Here is a 20,892-nt window from a genome sequence, read left to right as displayed (position 1 = left end):
GGCCCCTTCCAACTCTTATGATCCTGTGATTCTGATTCTGTGAAGCTGAAAGCAGCAGGCCAATGTAGGGCTTACTAATATAGATGAGAATGGGGCAAGTACCTTCTGTGCCTGGTGTGTAATTCCCTTGTTAGTCCATCCAAGCATGTGGTATTCTTTTTTTGGCAATGAGGCTAGCCTGCTGACTTACCGTCAACTTATTTGATGAACTGTCCTCTCCTCCCCCATTTTCCTCTGTACTCCTACTTAAAACAATATTTTATCTTAAGCTTGCCAAATTTGCTTTGGGTTAGTGGAAGTAGTGCTTGCTGTGAATTGAAAGTCGTCAAGTGCTAATACCAGGCTTTTTTGTATGTTGGGATATTTTAAAAATGTAATATTCTCGAAGGCAGCTACTGGATTTTGCTTATTTGATCAATAGTTACTTACATTGCTTCAATATGAGGACTACATGTGACTATGGCTTTGTTGCAAACTTGTTGAAACAGGCCTATGAACAAATAGAAATGTGAGACAATTGCATCTTGATCGTTATTTACTTAGGGAGAAAGCCCCATCTGTGTTTATCGTTTGGAAAAAGGTGAAGGGAATTTCTGTCTTAGAAAATGATTGGGTTGTATTTAGGGAAAGGTTTACAGTGTACCATCTTTGAAACCATTGGGGGTCCATCTGTCTTTAGTGTCAAAGGGCTAATTGTACAACATTACTATAGCATATTATAAATAATATAGCATATTATAAAGCAGTGGTCCCCAACCTGCGGGCTGCGGCCCGGCGCCGGGCCGCAAAGGCCATGGCGCCGGGCCGCGGCTCCCCTTCCCCGCCCCTCCCCCCCGCAGTAAAAAACTTCCCAGGCCGCAAGCTTGCAGCCTGGGAAGCTCGTGGGTGCGGCCCGATCCGCGGGTGTGGCCCGCAGGCGCGGCCTGGCGCGGCTCGCGGGCGCAGCCGGAAGCGTGGGCGTGGCCTGCGCGGTCCCTGCGGGCGCGGCCCAATGCCCTGCTGGTCCCCAGCCTAATAAAGGTTGGGGACCACTGTTATAAAGCATCCAAGAAAAGTGTGTATCCAACCTTTGTTTCACTGGCAGTCTTCAAGCAAAGGTTGGATACACACTTTTCTTGGATGCTTTAGGTTGCTTTGGGCTGATCCTGCGTTGAGCAGGGGGTTGGACTAGATGGCCTGTGTGACCCCTTCCAACTCTATGATTCTATATGCTGAAGAGCAGAGTTTGAGCTCCTTTATGATCAGCAAAGTTGTATTCAACGTACAAGCCTGCATATGAAATCTTATGCCTTGAATAAAACTTTCTTGGTCTTAAAGGTGCCACTGGGCTCCAATTTTGTTCTGCTGCTTCGGAACAGCATGGTTACCTACCAAAATCAGCATTTATCCAGGTTTACTTTCTTAGGATAGGTTGTTTAAAAACTTCTTAACTTGTTCATTTTTTGTGCTTAAACTTCACTTAAGATACCACACTTAAAATTACTAATTAATTTTTAAAAAATGAATTATTTCGTGATCGTATGGCTTGTGTGTTAGTATAGCTAGGAGATTCTACAATTGTAGGATTGTCTGAAAGCTAGGCAAAAGATGTTTGAAAGTGGTTTTCCATTGCCTGCCTCTATATTGTGAGCCAAGTTTCCCTTGGAGGTCTCCTACCCAAACACTAAACGAGACTCACACTGCTTAGCTTCCAGAGTTTGGTGAGATTGGACATACCTGGGCTATTCAGGTAGAATAATAAGTTTGCCAACAATTTGCTTTTCTGGAAAAATGCTATATTGTCAGAGAAGCACATTTACAGACAAAGCACATTTACAAAGCAGTATAGTTTGATTATTGAAGAGTAGTAGTATGACAGACAAAATCAGAAGTGTCATCTTACGTATTGTGTGTGTTGTGCCATCAAGTCACTTTCAATTTATGTCGACCCTGTGAATTAATCCTCCCAAATGTGCTATTGCTAACAGCTATTCTCAGGTCTTGCAAACTGAAGGCCATGGCTTGTGTTTAAACTGCACTTTCTTATCAATTCCCATTGTAAATAATATTGTTAGCATGTTCACATGAAACAGTGATTCTGTGTGTTAAGTTCTATCAAATCAATTCCGACTTACGGTGACCCTATGCATTAATGAAGAAATGCATTTTTTCCTTCTGAACATGAAATGAGCAAGACTTTTGTATTTTAAAAAGGTGTTTTATCCTCTCTCTGGGCAGGGAAGAAGAAATCTGTGAATGGCATTCGAGGCTTCACCTCAGCTAGCTTTTAAGAAATGCTAATAGGTCTAGCTAGAGACAATAGGAGAATCTAGTCTCTCCTCCCCTTCAAGCAGGGAACAGAGATGTGGAGGTGTTAAAGACTAGTGACTTCAGAAAGGAACTCCAGGAAAAACTTCCTTGACCCAGCCTGACCTGGTCACTGGTTGCTGAATAGAAATTTTAAAAAATTCAGGGGACCAAAGAGGCTGTCTTTGGTGCAGAATCCATCAGAGAGGGGGCCATTCACCATGTGCTAGCCTGAAGACCTGGAGGCAATTGAAACTCTTTAGAGATCTATAACATCCTAAGCTTAGGAGCCTGTCCCATAATTTAACATCTGATAGGGCATGTATAGAGACAGAGAGAGAAGAATGCTTTTTACCCATTTCTTTTTGAATCTGTTGCTCATTCTGTTGCTGTGCTAAAAGTATGCTTGTGAACATTTTCTTTTTAAATACATGCTTTAAAACTTTCATGCTAGTAGTGGTTCTCTGTACCACATAGATCTTCACTGTCTTTGACACTGCTTTAAAAGACATGCCAGGGGGAAGGTAGTCTGTTGGCAAATGGTTATTTGTCCAATGGCTCACAAGGCAGTAGGCTGTACCCATGGTGACCAGGTACTAAGCAGCAAGAGACAAAGGAGCAAGACTTCAGAACTTGGAAGGGAAGCTGGGAGTCCTAACCCACCCAGCAGGCAATTCCTTCTAAAAGTTATATGGTGCAAGTGGATACCCAAGAGAGAAAGAAAAGCCTTTCCAGGTTTTGGCGAAACCTTGGAGGGCTGGGTGGGCCATCTTGACTTTGGATTAGGTCAAAGTAAAGTTTGATTCTCAGTGGCTCATTTGAACATAATGCCAAATTTTGGCAAGAAAATATCGGGGCCAAATGTGCATGGCACCTGAGTACAGCGAAGAAGGGCATGCTGTCATTAGAAGAGCCTGATTTGAAGTGAGTCAGATCTGCATTGACACAAAAGTTATGGCGAGTCAAGATAGCTTCAGAAACAGAATGTAGTGTAAAATAATTTGCGTGTTGTTCTTGATTGAGTAAAAAAGGAACCAGGAGCCAGGCATTGGTTAAAAAATATTAGCTTCTTTGGGCTAGGCAGATACCTCTGGAATATTGGGTGATGACTCCAGTGTTGAAAAGTCTTTTTATTATTGAGAATGATATGCCACTGAGCTGGGGAAGGTCACACTTAATTGGCTTCTAATGACAACACAGCCGTCTCCCTCTCTGGGATTTCCCAGTGTCATGGCTGTAGTTAGGTCCCCTTATGATACTCCTCAAGTTTCAGATTCTCTTGGCACTTAGGCTGTAAAGGTGGGTGGCTAGTAAAACAACGAAGTCCAAAATAAGAGGGAGGGGACCCTACTGTTCAAGGAAGTATCCACTGGAGGAGGGGATGGGGTCCTTACAATAAGTGCCAACATAAAACTACAAATGACCCCTTCCTGAAAGGAAGGGAAATGTGTGCAACAGGAAGACAATGGGGTAACAGGAAGAAAACAGTAGGGTAGTAGTTCAGCAGTGGAATAGGCTGCCTAAGGAGGTGGTGAGCTCCCCCTCACTGGCAGTCTTCAAGCAAAAGTTGGATATACACTTTTCTTGGATGCTTTAGGATGCTTTGGGCTGATCCTGCGTTGATCAGGGGGTTGGACTAGATCAGGGGTCGTCAACCCCTGGTCCGCAGCCCGAAGGCCTCGGTACGGGACTGCCGGCAGCCGCGCCTGCCTCCCCCCCCCCAGCAAGAAGCTTGCCTTTGGCGGCCGCTTCACTCGCAGCCCAGCTAGCTTCTTGCTGTGAGAGGGGAGGGAAGAGGCAGGTGTGGCCTCTGGCACACCAGTGGATGCAAACGCATGCATCAGCGCCCCCTGCTGCCGAAAACATGCATGTGCAGCTACTCTGTGCATGCGCGTAAGCGCCACCTGCTGGCAAAAACGCGCACGCGCGGCAGCCAGACCGACAGCTCTCCCCCACCCCCAGAGGCGGTCCTCAACCGGAAAAAGGTTGGGGACCGCTGGATTAGATGGTCTGTATGGCCCCTTCCAACTCTATGATTCTGTGATTCTATTCCTAATCATTATTCCTAATCAAACAGAGCCTCTTATGGTGAAGAGTGGTAAGGCAGCAGACATGCAGTCTGAAAGCTCTGCCCATGAGGCTGGTTCAATCCCAGCAGCCGGCTCAAGGTTGACGCAGCCTTCCATCCTTCCAAGGTTGGTAAAATGAGTACCCAGCTTGCTGGGGGGTAAACGGTAATGACTGGGAAAGGCACTGGCAAACCACCCCGTCTTGAGTCTGCCATGAAAACACTAGAGGGCGCCACCCCAAGGGTCAGACATGACCCAGTGCTTGCACAGGGGATACATTTACCTTTAATCATTATTGGGTGTTCTATGAAAACACTTCTTGTTATGAATGGAAGAAGAGTTGGTTCTTATATGCCACTTTTCTTTACCCAAAGGAGTCTCAAAGTGGCTTACAATCACCTTCCCTTTCCTCTCCCCACAACAGATACCCTGTGGGGTAAGTAAGGCTGAGAGAGCCCTGATATTACTGCTCGTTCAGGACAGCTTTATCAGTGCTGGGGCGAGCCCAAGGTCACCCAGCTGGCTGCATGTGGGGGAGTGTGGAATCAAACCTGGCTTGCCAGATTAGAAGTCTGCACTTGTAACCAAGCTGGAAGTAGACAAGATGGTTTGTACTATACATGTTGCAATCCACACAAGAATGTGTCAATCCTAAGAGCACTTTCTTCAGTGAAATGCCCTCTGAGTTAAATTGGGACTTTATTCTGAGTAGTTTGCTTACGATTGCTCTGTGTTCAGTTTCCTAGCTGGACTGTCCCAAGGAACTGTTGTATTTCTAGCAAGTTCTCAAGGTATCTGTCCCTTATTCACTGCTAAGAGTCAGCTGCTGCTGCTGAGGTATCTTTGGGTATGCTATTCATACTGATACTAATGCACGTTGAAATCCTAAGGGTACATGAAAATGCTTTGCACTGAATCAGACTTGAGTAGTAGTCCCCACCCTTTTGGTGTGATGACCCACAAGTCTAAATATACTTGGTATGGTGACCCATCCAAGGCTGGCTCTAGGGTTTTGGGCATCCTTAGCAAATGATGACCTTGGTACCCATAACATTCAGCATTCCATGTTCTACTAACAAACATTGCACTAAGGGCACAGTTGACCCTTGGTCATTCCGAGATACATAGCTATTGCATATGGAGATTACACTCCAGCCTATGATCACCCTTTCCTTCTTGATTACTCCCTCTTAACCTCTGTAAGACTTGAATAAACTAACTCTAGTAACCATCAGGACATGATTTTACTTGATCAGTGTGTATATGCAGTGTAGAAAAAAATAACACCTAATGTATGTCATGGAAGATGTTGTTTTCAAGGTCACTTGTTCATTTATTCAGGCCCTTGGCTGGAACAGTTACTGGTTTAAATTTTTAGGAAGTATTATGCTGTCATCTGTTTTTCCACTTTATTCTGATCTGTATTGTTAAGGAGTTTTTATGGGCTTTTATATTGCATTCTTATTGGTTTTATTTTGTAAACTGCCCCAAGACGGCCTGTCATGAGTGGCGGTATAAAAATCTAAATCTAAATAAAAATAAAATAAATTTAAAAAGAGCAGTAGAATGGGGCAACCATTAGGGAAGCTACCCACGTGGCTTTGCAATCCACTTTAGGGTCCTTATGCACAGGTTGTGAGGTATACTGGTCCAATGTAGCCAGCATTTATTTTAGTATTGCCAACCCTGATAGGCAGTAAGTATTCAGAGTCTTAAAGGTGACTGTTCAGCACAGCATCCTTGATCTCTTACTGGAAGTATCATGTGATTCATATGGGGCGTTGTTCCGCAGCTTATCATTTTATCGTCACGAATTAGCACCTTTGTATGCGTTGTTGTTAGCTTCTGTTAGAGCGTGTCTCAAGAAATTTGGTTGCATCCCAGCCCTGTCAGGTTTTAACTGGTGCATTTCTTGCTACATTTGGCAAGCATTCAAGAACTAGTTGATTTTGGTGGTGTTGCCTATTGCTGATGACTGTTTTTCTTGGCCTTTGTGCAACTCCAGATAGGAGTATTGTGCTTGTAAGGAAGTAGTTCTGGAATGCTCTAGAGCCAATTTCTACTCAAATCCCCTTTCCCAGGAGAGAGATCTGCCTCTCTGCACATGCTACAAGGGGACAGCCAAGAACCTTCCTGGTTCTTTTCTATTTATTGCATAAGTTGTTGCTCGCTGCATTCTCTTTCCAAAGAATATTCTTTGCTGGTATTCATCTTTGGTTTCTTTCCCTTCCTTTCTAAGTCCCCTTTCCTTGACTTAGTAAAAGTCTTTGTTCTTATTTGTTTGGTTATGTGTTGTGCACCAATAATGCAGTGACCTACATTTAAGCTTTGCCATATCTGTGGCAGCAAGTTGCTTGTTGCTGATGAGCATAACCCATATCTTTGTGTAAGGGAAGATCACAGGATTGAGGCATTCTTGTCTTTCATTTATCAAGCAGGCTGGAAGATGATTGCTATTCTCATCTGCTTATGTTATTCTGAGGCAGGTTACTAGTTCCTAACACAGTCACCAAACCCGCTTCCTTGACTTCTGTGCAATTATACCAGCTTTCCACCAAAAGTAGATTTTTCTGGTTCCAGCAGTAGACCTGACCTAGTATGATTTTTTGGAATATATTATATATATATTCAGCAGAAAACTGTTAGGCGTGCATCTTCTTGACTTTCCCCTCACCCCATTACTGACCCCAGTAAGTTCCCCTCCTCCAGACATAAAAATATCCACACTGATTGGTTGGCTGGGCTGTGGAGGGGGAAGGGGGCCAAATCACTCCCTTATGCCTCTTTCCCAAGATTGGCAATAACTGCTGGAGAAAGGGGAAAGTCAGGAAGGCCATTATTTATTGAAATAAATACTTGACAAATTTAAAGGCAATATCTTCTCTTTTTACAATTAAGTAAAAAAAGACCTTAAGTCAATCAGATGAATTTATATTCTGATTTTTTGAATTTGGATTTGTTGACCAATGAATAACACTAGATTTCTCTGCAAATTCCTGGGAACAGTCACATGAAAAATATTCATTATAAATTTGAAACTGCCAAATTTGCCTAATGGTGTATTGGCAGTAGCATCTGTTAAGTGTTATTAATTTTTTCAAACAGTGATTTTTTTAGAAATGGGAAAACGGTACATGCAAAAATAAAGCCCTGGCTTTTTAAATAAAAGTTTTTCTGCACTACATTTCTTTTTCTGGGAAATTTCTGGAACTGTGCGCTGTAAGCCACAGTACTCTGCTCCTAATACCATCTTTGGTACTGGTATGAAATTTGCTTCCCCACCTCCAGTGACTGATTGTTCTCTTCCCGCTTAGCATTATTAATCTTGCTGAGATTTGCTTGGTGCCAAGTCTGTATAGTTATAGCTACCGGATTACCACCAGTTTTAATTGCTTTTTTCTTTTTCTTTTTGACTGAACATATCTATTGCCGTTTTATTTATGTGGGGTTTGTTTTTTTAGACCTTTCATCATTGTCCTTTAGCCACTTTTTATTGAATTTTGTAGCTTTTTTATTCCAGGTGTTTTAATTGGTTGTTGGAAAAAACTTTGGGAACCTTTTGTGGGTTAAAAGTGCCTGGTGAATATAATCATTAAATAATCAGAAGTCTTCAATTCCAGAGAGTTCCTAGTGATTCAGAGTCAAAGTGATGTTGGGAGATAGAAAGAGGATTACACGAACAGTATTCCCCTCCCCTTCCCCAGATCCCATTGTTCAGTTTCCTGTTGATTAATATAGACTAGGTATGTATAGAGATGATGATGTGAATGTTGGGATGAACCAATCAAATGGTTCCAGTTATCCCAACTACCCTCAGCTTGACAGGAAACGTAAGCCTCTTAACATCCTGTTTTTCTTGAGTTCTTTTGGCGTACTGGTTTTGTGAACTATTTTTTATGAGTGAATCCACAATGAAGGTAAACCTAAATTCTGTTTCTCTTGTTTATTGGGGTTCTTTTGCATCCATTAATTCATTGTTTTAAAAGTACTTAAAGCATTTATTTGGCATGCTTTGTGCTTGTGGGTATTTGAGTGGCCCTATGGAAGAATTGCTGGAAACTGTCTTCATGCTATACTTTTGAAAGTCTGTGGTTAGGAATACCATCTTTTTTATTTCAAAAGAAAAGCTATCTTCTTAACATTAAAAATAACAGGGCTTTTGAGGGTCCTCTTGAGTGTTTTGTGTGTCCTTTCAGCAGAATGAAGATTCCTTGTCCTCACTGGTGATTGCCCATTTCTAAATTTTTTGCTTGTTTGTGATAATTGTGAACTGTACTTACAGTGATTGAGATACCAATCTCTGTTGCCATGAATCATTTCCTCCAAAGCTTTTATTTTCAATATGCCTCGCTATACACTGATTTCTACATTATGTAGATATGCCCTGGGAATTTTGCTAAGGGGGAAAACAGAAAAGATCTGTACACAGAAAATGAGCGTTCTACTTAGGGTAACTATGCAGGATTTACTAGTTTACCATATCCTGATTACAATGCATATTTCTGTTAAAAGTTGGAGGAAAATGTTGATGCAAGGATTTTGTGTTTTTCACATTTATTTTTCCACGGCAAATTGTCCTCCTGGTTACTTGCAGTGGTAATCTGTGGGTACATAGTTTACTTTGCGGATGCTGTATTTTTAACATTTAAAAAACACAATTTGTTGGATTCATTTCTTGAAGAATAAATATTTTTGAAAACTTACTAACTTGCCATTTTTCTCAGAACTGGCCTGTCTTTGCAAGTGACATTGGATGGCTTTTTAATTATCACCATTGTACTTATTTTTGAAAATATACTTTATTGTTACATTTATTATTATATGCTGTCTCTCGCTGTTAAGTGATCTTGAGGCAGCTAACGACAGCTAAAATATTTACAGATATCAGTTAAAAACATAATACAAATAAAATTAAAAGGCAGCTTACAGAAGCAATCACAACTTTTAAAAAGATGTATTTATTAGGAGGGCTTCTGTATTTTTCCTTAATTTGCTCTTTGGAAAGTGCGTTACTCCATAAAAGCACGTGGCACAGTATAAGGCGCAACCTATCTCCAGTACCACTAGCCCACACCCAGTGGACTGTTATAACCCCAAATAACTACTGGAGTAATCCAGCTGAGTGTTTAATAATTCATTTATTTTTGTGCCGCCCTGTCAGCGGGCTGGCTTAGGGTGGTGCACCGTATTTGCCGGCGTATAAGACGACTGGGCGTATAAGACGACACTTGAACATTTCCACTCAAAATAGTTTGTTATATACTCGACGTATAAGACTACCCCCTCTTCCGCACACCTTCCACACACCAAATAAAAAGAAGCATCAGAAAGGGGGGGAGGAGAGAGAGAAAGAGAGAGAGCCATAAAAAAAGAAAGCAAGAAAGTATGCTTGGATTAGCGATTACCTCCCTTCCCCCCAAAAAGGCGAGAGGAGAGGGGTAACTCTCTCTCTCTCTCTCTCTCTCTCTCTCTCATTCTCTCTTGCAAGTTGGGGCTGCTTTGTACACGGTGGCGCCTCTGTGCATTGAACTGAAACAGCTTCCTCTGCTTATTTAACTGAAAACAAAGAGGGAGCGAGCAAGCGAGTGGAGGGCAGAGCAAGGAGTAGCGTTCCCTGCGCGCCAAGCTTTCAGGCCCCAGCACCGGGCTGGCTGCATTTGCTCTTTTCCTGAATGGGGGCGGCTTCAAAACACCAGAAACCGCGCAAGGGAAAGGGAGGGGAAGCAGAGGCTGGCACCTCCCCCCCCCAGCATTCTCCTCCTTCTCCACTCCTTCGCCACTCACTCGCCTGCCCAGCCCTTGGGGAGTTCTCTCTCTCCCTCTCCCGCTTCAGAGTCTTATGTGGGAGGGAGGGCCCGTCGCTGCCATGGTGACATGGGGCATGCGGGCCCAGCGAGTTCCAAGTCAGGAGGAGTTCACCGCCTCGGTGTCCCTTAATTCTGGTCACCTTACCAGAGCATCGGGCGAGCATCGGGAGGCCACTATGGGCAGCTATATCTATCCCAACTGAAGTGCACCCGGCATATAGGATGAGCCCCCCACTTGGAGGCATGTTTTTCAGGGGGGAAAAGTCGTCTTATACGCCGGCAAATACGGTACATAAGTAAAAAAAACATATCCATAATATAATTCAGCAGTTAATTTAAAAAAATTAAAAACTACCAATATCAATATCAGCATCATAATCCTGGATTTGAATGTTGTTTTTGTGGGGGAAAAGTAGAAAGAGGAACAGAATAATTTCAAATTGATTTTACATTGCAGATGAAGTTTAACAAATTCCATGTTTGAAGATGTTTGGATGCACTTAATAACATTTATGTCATAACTGCTTAATTGTAGTTGCAAAAACCTAAAGCAGCTTTTTTTGAACCTTTTGACTGTGGAGGAGCCCCTGAAATAAATTTTCAGACTTCAAGGGCTCTTCCAGAAATGATGTCAGTTGGACACGGCTCCCTGCCACACCCACTGGAAGTGACATGTCACTGGAACTGAGATCACCACCCATACTCTTCACCATTCTTTTGCTCCCTCCCCACACCTTTACTACTACTATGGTGGCTCTGCCTCATGTATGCTGGAAAGAAGGGTAAGAGCTGAGAAGACAGCCTGGACCCCCCCCCATACCATGTCACAATTTATTCCTCCCCTTTGATTTGTACACCCATGGCCTACCCACTGAGCCCTCCGGTCAGAGATGGCCAGTTCTGTAGCTTGTGGCCAAGTCCATTAAAGAGAAGGGGAAGGCCACAGATCCCCTCCAGAGGTCCTGTGGACCCTCAGGGGTCCATGAATCCCTGGTTGGGAATCCCTGACTTAAGGTGTTGCCTGCATATTAAGGGGTTACGTAAATACAACAAAGTTCAGAGGGGCTTCCTTTTCATTAAATTTGCATAAGATCTAAATGTATGAATTTGCTGTATCTAGTTTAATAAAAATTTGCAGGAAGTAAGAAAATGGGGGGGGGGCTGTATTTCTAGTATAGAGTTCACTGCTATAAGCAACAAGTGGCATGCACGGTAAAGAGATTGCAATTACGGCAACCAACATAACAGTAAAATACGATCTTTCAGTGCTGAGTAAATACTTAGTAACTTAACCCTCCTGCTTGCAGCACCCTTTTCAGTAACATTGATGAAGGCGTCAAGTAAATTTGTACTGGAAAATATGTCCATTAAATGGGTGCAATAACAGAGGAGTTCTGAGCCATGACTGATCTTGCCTGTGTAAAAGAAGAGGATGTGGAGCAGGACTTCCCTTGCATGTCTAACTTGGGAACTTGTATAAAGAAGTTTGTTTTCAGATAGTAATGCCTCCTTTAACTCTCTGGTTATGTTCCTGAAAATTGAGTGCTAAGCGAAACAACTCTGGTTCTTATTTATATATATGTATTTGATAAGATTTACACCCTGCCTGTCTGGTCTCAAAAGGGTTACCAAGACGGCTAACAAATTAAAATAGACATAATAAGGCCAGATCTTGAAAATCATTAAAAACCGAACTAAAATACATAAAACATCCACAAGTAAAGCATTATTTTAATTGGAGGTATATTCACAGTACCACCCTTTCTTATGTATACGTGACATATGGTGTGGCAACCGGAGGGGTAGCAGCTGGCTGGCTCTGTTGGTTTCCTTTGCTGGAGCATTCTGGGATATCTGCTGAGGTCACCTTTTGTGTCTTGGAGAACTCTGGCTGCCTCTTTGTTAGCTACACAGCTCCTGCTAAACCCCAGTTTCTCCCCTGTTTTGGTCTCTCCTAGATCTCTGATGAAGTTGGGAAGTGATAAACCCAGCCCATTTATTTTAACATGTCATGCCACTTTTTGGATTAGCCATTTTGAAGTCCAGCTGGGACTGATCACGTGAGCCTGCTCCTCTCACAATTTTTTCTTTAATCAAACCCAAACTGAAGAGTGATTGATGTCTTGTTTCAATGTTTTTCTATGTGTACTTTAACTTTGGTTTTAATTGTTTTGAAGACATGCTTCCAAGTTTGTTTGACGTTGAGTGATCTGACTTGTTCTAATTTGTTCTCACCGTTTAAAAAAGTTCAGTGTACATTCGTTCTTACTGGTTCTATGTATACCACCCCAAGATGTCATAGTGAGAGGTGGTATATAAATTAAACGAACTAATGAATAAATAAATGAATAAATAACATGTTTTTGTTTGGTTCTAATGGTTTTTTAGGTGTGTTTTTATTATGCATGTTTTTTTAATCTGTTAGCTGCCTTGGTAGCCCTGATGAGGACAAAAATATGAATTTTGTAGGTAAATACTAATGAAACAGCTTATTATTTCAGTCAGGCCTGAAATTGTTCTGAGCTTTGAATTAGTGTCAGAGTTATTTTACTGCTAGACAGCATGGTTGAAACACAACTGGATATATTTGTAGCATCCCCACTCCTCAATCGAGAGCTGAGCATCTTGATTTTGCAGCAACTTCATAGTGACTCATCTTCAAAGGCCATTGTATGAATTAATATAACTGCTTGGTAAAGCTCATGAGAATTTTTTTCAGGACTGTCTTTTTATTTAAGTTATATTGTACTGGCTCTCAGTAGTATAACACTTGATGTATTTTCTTTTCTTTCTCAGACCTTCGAAGCAAATGATCTTTATCAAGGACAGAACTTCAACAAGGTGCTCAGCTCCTTAGTTGCTCTAAATAAAGTAACAGCTGGTAAGTGGAATTTTGTACATTCCTTTTTGGGGCTTGAGAGAGTTTAGTTCAATAGGCCTGTAGTTTGTATGGTTACAATTACTTAACTTTCATTGTTAATACTGTTTCTCCCTTATTCCTTATTTGTATTTTGCCTTTTTAAATAAAGGAAGTGGAACTATTTGAATGGCAGTGTTAGATAAGAAAAAATAGCTAGTGATCGTAACAAAGTTCATGATGGGAAAAATTACTAATTTATTTCATTTGATTTTGTGACATAATGTTGAACTCCCAATTTTCCAGACTATGCTAGTAGTTGGAATTGTGTGGTCTAATTGCCAACAGGTTTCTCAGTGAAATGGAAATACCTTAGTTTTTTTTGGAAGTTCATTTAGTAGAGGAGTGACATATAAATAGCCATTGGTTAGTCCAGGTATTTTCAACCTGGTGGTCCATGGGGGCTCCAGAGGGGGTCCGTGGCCTTTCTCCTCTTGCCTAAATGGACTTGGCCACAAGCTAGGGAACTGGCTGCCTCCAGGTGGAGGGCTTGGTGGGTAGACTGTGGATATAAAAATCAAAGGAAAGGGAGTCAGTTGTGGCATGATATTGTCAGAATCCAGTTGTTTCTGCCATTATTTAGCGATGTTTATGTAGTTAGGTATGTAGAATTTAGCCTTGTAAGAATTGGGGGTAGCCTGTCTCCTCTGCCTAGTTTATAGCCTCCCCTCCCCTCCCTTCTATCTCCAGCCATCTGCTCTGTGCGCCCCCTCCCCCCCCCCCCGTGTCTTGAAGCCAAATCCCTTGGCTTTGCTTTTGGCTATGTGATGGTATCCTGGTTTTCTGGATTCCCGTGTTCGGGGGAGGTGGAATATATGTGAAGACCTGTATCTTAGGCCCCAGTTTCTACAATGTTTTGATGAGTGTACTTTCCTGCTCAATAAATTAAATCTCTTGCTTCGAAGGCAAGAGTTTGCTTTTCTGGACAATTGAAGATTGTCACAGGTATGGGGGTGGTGGTGCCCCTGGGCTTTCTTCTAAGCTCCTGCCCTTTCTTCTGGCCTACATGAGGCAAAGCCATCATAGTAGTAGTAAAGGTGAAGGAAGGGAGTGAAAGAAGGGTGAAGGGTGCGGATGGCTATGCCACTTCTGGGGTGTGTGTCAGGGAGGAGTGGCCAGCTGACATCACTTCTGGGGGTCCTCGAAGCCTGAAAATTTGTTTCAGGGGCTTCTCCATGGTCAAAAGGTTGAAAACGACTGAGTTAGTCTCTTGGCTATATGCTTATCAAATTTGTCTTTCCAGCTAATGTTTCAGCACTTTCCTTGTAAGGGAGAGAAGTATGCGAACAACTTTTAAGGAAATCAAGCATACATGTTTGTTCATGGCACATACATTCTTCATTGTTGCCTTTCTGAAGTACCAGCATTTTTTTTTTTGCCTTTCTAGACATTGGGCTAGGAAGTGACTCTGTGTGTGCAAGGCCATCGTCTCACCGGATAAAATCATTCGATTCCTTGGGAACCCAGTCTTTACACAGCAGAACTTCAAAACTTTTTCAGGGCCAGTATCGAAGTCTGGTAAGTACTGACCCATTTCTTTTTCTTTCTTTCTCTCTGTGTCATTAACAGTGTTGTTCACTCTCTTTAATGAGTGATGCAAAGTGAGAAGCTTGACTCACATTAACAGATACTTGATAGGCGAGAAGGTAATGAACAGTAACCAGGAGCCTTTGAGACTTTTCCTCTTTGTGATGCTGTCTTGTGTTCTTCATTAGATTTTATGTAAGTTAGCATTATAAGCTTGGTCTTTACTATCAGTGCAATTCTAACAACACTTTCCTGAGAGCAAGCCCCATTGAATAGAACGGAGTAGGGTTCCGTGTAGACCAGCTTAGGATTGCCCTCTTTGTGTCCTTGAACATAGTTTTCCATGGAAAAGTAACGTAGAAATGTAGGAAGTCCTATAATCACTTACCATGTTTCTTCCTTTCAGAGAACCTTATAAATGGTTAAACCATCTGCAAATAGTGTCAGTCTCTGCTGTAGAGGTGAGATCCTGTAGAACAAGAGTTGCCCAGTGTTTAATAAAGAAATGAGATTGTTCAATCAATTGGTATTGCTGTTTTCATGCTGAACAGGGGTCAAGCAACTCCATTATGAGGTTCTGTACTCTTTCCTCTTAACCCTTTATTCAGGCATTTCTCCTGATTAGTTGGCATTCGTCAACATAGGGATACAAAGAAATACTAATTCATCAGATTCCTGCTTTCTTCCAGTCATTTTCAAATAACTTCACACATTGATATTAAGAAGTGATTGCAGTTCTTTCATGCAGGTCTGGTTGCATCAGCGTCTGGTATCAGTTTAGACTAGTGCAAACATACAGGACAATAGGCAAAGTGGTGTTGTGGATGTTTCTTGGAATAGCTACACTGTTATCAGTGGAAAATTTAGGACAGAACCTTAAAGTAATTACACAAATTTAATTGTTACATGAGAAGCACCTTAATGTCTGTCTGCATAATCAAGCTTGTTACCTGCAGATCTAGCATAGATTGAAATTATCCCGTTTGGATAATAGGCAGAAAGTAGGCTTCTGCATAAGTCTCTGGGCAGAGACACCTTGGATTTATTTCAAATGGGCAGAACTTTATAGAAAAGAAAGAAGGATAGAAGAAACATCTGCTCCCCCCCCCAAATAGATTTTCATTGATCTATTAAAATCTTAGAACTGAATTTTGCTGCTCCTGTTTCTAGTGTTTAAATGGACAACTATCTCATGAAGGGAGCTTTGACTCCTGAAAGCTTATATCCTGAAAATATTGATGGTCTCTGAGGTGCTATTGGCCTTGTATTTTTATGGATTAAGACACTGTTTGATTGAATAAAAGGTTAGTGTGTCTTTGGAGACATCCTTCTCTCACATGACCTTCAGACAATTGCTTCCTAATGGTTGACCATACGGTACTGGCTAGATTTTCTGCAGTAGCTTCATTCCTCTGGTGCTTTTAACTAGTGTATTGTTTTTCATTGTGTGTGTGTCCTTGCAACATTTGTTGCTTTGTTAGCTGCCTAGTTTCTAAAGAGATGACTGGGATTGAAATATTTTCAATAACTATATGCCTGAAGCATTTTGTGTCGGTGGTTCTGAGACTCACAAATGCTCTTTAGGTGTTATGGAAAAGACATAGGTCTTTGCATTTCTACAGTTGAGTGGCTATCTTTTCAGTAACTTGTGAAATGTGACAATTTTGGAACATGCCTGAATTTGTTCTTCTTTGCCCCCTCAATTCTAGGACATGACCGATAATAGCAACCATCAATTGGTGGTTCGAGCAAAATTTAATTTCCAACAGACCAATGAAGACGAGCTTTCCTTTACAAAAGGAGATATTATTCATGTAACAAGAGTGGAAGAAGGAGGCTGGTGGGAAGGAACTCACAATGGCAAGACGGGTTGGTTTCCCAGCAATTATGTAAGAGAAGTAAAATCAAATGGTGAGTTTCAAGATCCTGTTTATTATCCATATATGGTCTTGAGTTGTTTTTGAGTTCCTTTATTCAACCAGTAGTGTGGCACCATCTGTGGTTACTTAAATCAGGTGATTGGGGCAGATCTTCCGACAAAACTGAGAAAAGTCCAGGATTATAGGAAAACTCTGGAAAACCCTCCAAAACGATGGAGGAGACCTATGGCTCTAAGAAATGAATGTTCTCAGTGGCCGTTGTTAGGCGACCGCAGAAGTATTGCAAATCTTCAAGCCTTGGCTGCTGTTAGAAAAAGGGGTGTTTTGGTCTCTTAGGAAAGATTTTTGGGGCTGGGCCCGGCAACAACCATTGAACAACTTGTTATTATCTGACTTGCATGACTAATCCAAGCCAAGATGCTTGTTAGTATTCAAGCTATCTTACAAAACCCAGTATGATGTAGTGGTTAGAGATTTAGACGAGGATCTGGGAGACTTCTGACTGTGCCATGGAAGCACAGTGGGCCAGTCACACTTTCTCAGCCTAACCTATTTCACAGGTAGATGAAGATGGGGTAGCTGTTAGACTGTCTATAGAAGTAGAAAAGAAGTAGAAAAGACTAACAAAATTTGATGCAGGGTATGACTTTTCTGCAGAAGTGAACAGTGACTCATGAAAACTCAGATCCTGTCACAAATATAATTAATTTTTAAGGTGCTACTAGACTCTTGCTCTTCTCCCACTGAGGGGGGAGGACATCTCTGGGTGATTTCCACAGGGCAATCTGGGAGGCAGGCTTAAGAAAATTCTCCCCGTCGCCACTAGGTGGAGTCCCTACTGAGTCAGTTTGTTTCCTGCCTCTGAATAGGACAGCAGCATCAGGCTTAGCGCAGACCTTCCTAAATTTATTCTACTTTCAGAAACTACTTTCCTAACTTCTACAGATACTATTTCTCCCCTCTCCTTTGAAGCACAGCAGGGGCATGCAGACATCACCATTAAAGGTGTTTAGTTGTTAGTGGCAGCTTCCTGGAGTTTCTTTCAGACAAAGAAGTACTGGAGGAAATGGTGTTACCATAACAATCCAAAAGAAGTTTTAATCCTGACGATTACCAGTATCTGTTGGCAAGGTGTTTGGCTGCCTTGGATTTAAGGCAGAAGGCTTCAGAGGGGAAGAGACAATAAAGGAAGACCCAAAGAGGCCAAACAGGGAATTTCCCCCACCAGTTGAGGAAGTACAGTAAGTACTGCAGGAAGTGCTGATCTTTATGGATGCCAGCTTGACCAGCTGGGGAGCATCGATGGGCAAGCTATCCAGCCAGGGACTCTGGAACTTCGGCTAAAAGAGTACATTGATAAATGTGTTGGAGATGAGGGCAGTATACTGTGCCTTGTGACACTTTCAGATGTGGATCCAGGGACAGCACATTCTCATCAGAACAGACAGTATCTTAGTGAAAGTGTATATAAACAAGCAGGGCAGGTCCAGATCTGTCATTCTACACACAGTGGCCCTGAGAGTACTGAAATATGCAGAGAGATACCTAGTTTGGAAAAGAGCAGAACACATTTGTGGGATGGACAACATCACAGCAGACTACCTGAATCGAATGCAGATATCAGAAGCTGAATGGCAGCTGAAGACAGAAGTCTTTCATGGGATCATAGAAAGGCTGTGGAAGCTGGAAGTTGACCTACTTGCGTCGAGCTGGAACAAGCAGACAAAGGTTCTTTTCCAGGTACTTCCAACCAGACGTACTGTGGACGGAGATGCTCCTCTATGCCTTTTCTCCTCTACCAGTACTAGCAAGGCTTCTAAGAAAGGTGGTGGCCTTTCGAGCAAACATATCATTCCCCCCTATTTGCCATGAAGACCATGGTTCTCGATGCTGATGCAACTGTCAGAGCAGTAGCCAATCTGTCTACCAGTTATGCTGAATCTTCTCAGCCACGGCTGGTGTGGCATCTGGACCTGGACTGGCTAAAGCTAGCCGCATGGAAATTAAATGGCAAACATTGATAAGACAAGGCTACAGTGAAGAGGTTACAAACTTCATATTGGCCTCAAGGAAGTCAGCCACTAATAGAATGTATGGCTACACGTGGAAAGTATTTGTCTGCTGCTGTCAGCGGAATAAAGTCAACTATATGCTGCCAAAGTTGAAGGAGCTCCTAGATTTCCTAATGGATGGCATGAAGCAGAAGCTGAAGGTGGCCATGTTGAGAAGGCAGTTATTAGCATTGGGGCTCGTGTGGTCAAAGGTTCAGGGACACCCAGTGACAAAGCATCCCCATATACTTTTTATTTTTTGTGCATAGATTCCCCTCATGGAATTTGAATGTTGTGAATGGGCTCACAAGGGCACTGTTCGAGCCATTAAAGAAAATTCCACTTAAGTGGTTGCAAACGAAAGTACTTAGCCTAGTAGCTTTCACTTCAGCAAGGAGGTTTTCCGAACGAACAGCCTTGTCAGTGAGGAAGGAATGCTGTGTGATGCACAAGGACAGGGTGACATTGAGGCTAGATCCGACCTTCACACCAAAGGTGGAATTCGCTTTTCACAGAAACCAGAGCATTGGTTCACAGAAACCAGAGCACAGAAACGAAAGAACGATACAGAAAAAAGTGACACTCCTTGGACATCAGGAGAGCGCTGAAAATCTTCATCAAAAGGACAGTCCATTTAGAAGTGTGAAAACCATGTTTGTGGCAGTAAATCTGCCAAACAGGGCAGAAGATGTCTGCAGCAGCTGTAATCAGATGTCAGACAGTGTATTGCAGAGGCATATAAATGTCAGCAAAAGGTGCCTCTTTCGGGCATTATAGCTCATTTCATATGGAGTGTGGGCACAGACGCAACCCTGTCAAAGAGATTACGGTAGAAGAGGTCCACAAGGTGGTGACGTGGGCTTCCGTTTCCACTTTCATGTGCCATTACAAGATTAACTCCTACAGCAAGAAGCAAGGAGCATTCAGGAGAAGGGTCCTTGAATATGTACTTGAAACAGTAAAATTGATCCTCCCTGGTGCAAAAAAGAGACACAGCTTGGTGAGGTCCCAGATATCCTCCCTCCTCAGTGGGAGAATGACCAATGGATACTCGCCATGAGTGGTTCTTCTCCACTGAGGGGAAAAGGAGGACATCTCCTTCCCCGCCATCATCATAGGAAAAAACAAAAACAAACCAGGCAACAGAAAGAGACAAAGAATAAGAAGATATAAACCGAAGAACCTGCAGATATGTGGTTAAGCCTCAGGGCTATGCCAGTGATAGTTATGGTGCCTACTGTTATGTGCCTGTTCTTCTTCTTGTTCAGAAAAGTTATTCTCATGTCTGTTAAGATTTATATTATACAGACTGTGGGAGTAGTCAAACTGACTCAGTGGGCAATTCCACCTACTGGTGACAAGAAGAAGAATTTTCTTAAACCCGCCTCCCAGATAGGCCTGTGGAAATTGCCCAGAGATGTCCTCCTTTTCCCCACAGTGGAAAAGGACCATTCACAGTGAATATGGCTTCCATATTCACTGCTTCTTTGCAGCATGCTGAGAGTACAGCTCAATAGCATCTAGCTACCCATTGTTTCATTGATAATCAATAATGCATTTTGTATAGGCTGCAGAGAGAGAGATAGGTTTCATGACCATGACCTTAAGTTCTGCTCTCTACCCTTACTTTTGAACATCTACCCTGATAAAGAATGTGAAGAACTTGAAAGCTTGTACAATGAGTTATGTTTTCTTTTGGTTGAATTGGTAGTTCCTTCCAAAAGAGCAAGTATTCAGATTTTTACTGTACTCTCCAGAATTTCACTTCTAGTTTTGCAAATTTCGGCTTATTACTGTGTCTCTTGATATGGAACAGTCAATGTGTATAACGGGTGCAAGTATTTGTCACTAAACCATTATTTCTTCTTTATTAGACATATATAAGAACAGAAGTTGTCCCTGAAACTTTGACAAGTTATCTTTTCTTTGGCAGAAGATTCAAACAGGGCATTATACAGCCCGAGAACTACTCTGCCTACTAGGGACCCCATACATTTAGTAAAGCCCAATCTAGATAAATTGAGATTAGTGAGTGATGGCATCCAGGCAGGTTTAAACATTGGGACTTCTAACAACCCCCATCAGAATAATACTCACAGCTTCTTATCCCTGAAGATGGGTCAGGAATCTCTGTGGAAAATCATAGAGCAGGGGTAGTCAACCTGTGGTCCTCCAGATGTTTATGGACTAGAGCAGGGGTAGTCAACCTGTGGTCCTACAGATGTTCATGGACTATAATTCCCACGAGTCCCTGCCAGCGTTTGCTGGCAGGGGCTCATGGGAATTGTAGTCCATGAACATCTGGAGGACCACAGGTTGACTACCCCTGTCATAGAGGATTACAGTGGACTGCTA

General features: G+C 42.3%; 1 protein-coding gene across 11 annotated transcripts in view; it reads left to right on the top strand.

Annotated features, from left to right (window-relative positions):
• The window catches only part of ARHGEF7 (Rho guanine nucleotide exchange factor 7), a 123,424-nt gene that overhangs the window by 35,125 nt on the left and 67,407 nt on the right, over positions 1–20,892 (top strand). For 10 of the 11 annotated variants that reach the window (XR_013232132.1, XR_013232134.1, XR_013232133.1 and 7 more), the window contains 3 exons: positions 12,959–13,043; positions 14,467–14,597; positions 16,316–16,517. Coding sequence is in view for 8 of the 11 variants with exons in the window: in XM_077343750.1 (XP_077199865.1) it covers positions 12,959–13,043; positions 14,467–14,597; positions 16,316–16,517 (418 nt within the window). In the remaining 3 variants the exon portion in view is untranslated. Of the gene's footprint in view, positions 1–8,204; positions 8,273–12,958; positions 13,044–14,466; positions 14,598–16,315; positions 16,518–20,892 lie in introns of those variants that run through there. The other variant, XM_077343754.1, reaches the window with a different exon arrangement.

The sequence above is a fragment of the Paroedura picta genome, chromosome 6 (assembly GCF_049243985.1).
Source record: "Paroedura picta isolate Pp20150507F chromosome 6, Ppicta_v3.0, whole genome shotgun sequence".
Classification (NCBI taxonomy): Eukaryota; Metazoa; Chordata; class Lepidosauria; order Squamata; family Gekkonidae; genus Paroedura; species Paroedura picta.
The sequence above is the reverse complement of the archived record's forward strand: the minus strand, read 5'-3'. Positions and strand labels throughout refer to the sequence as shown.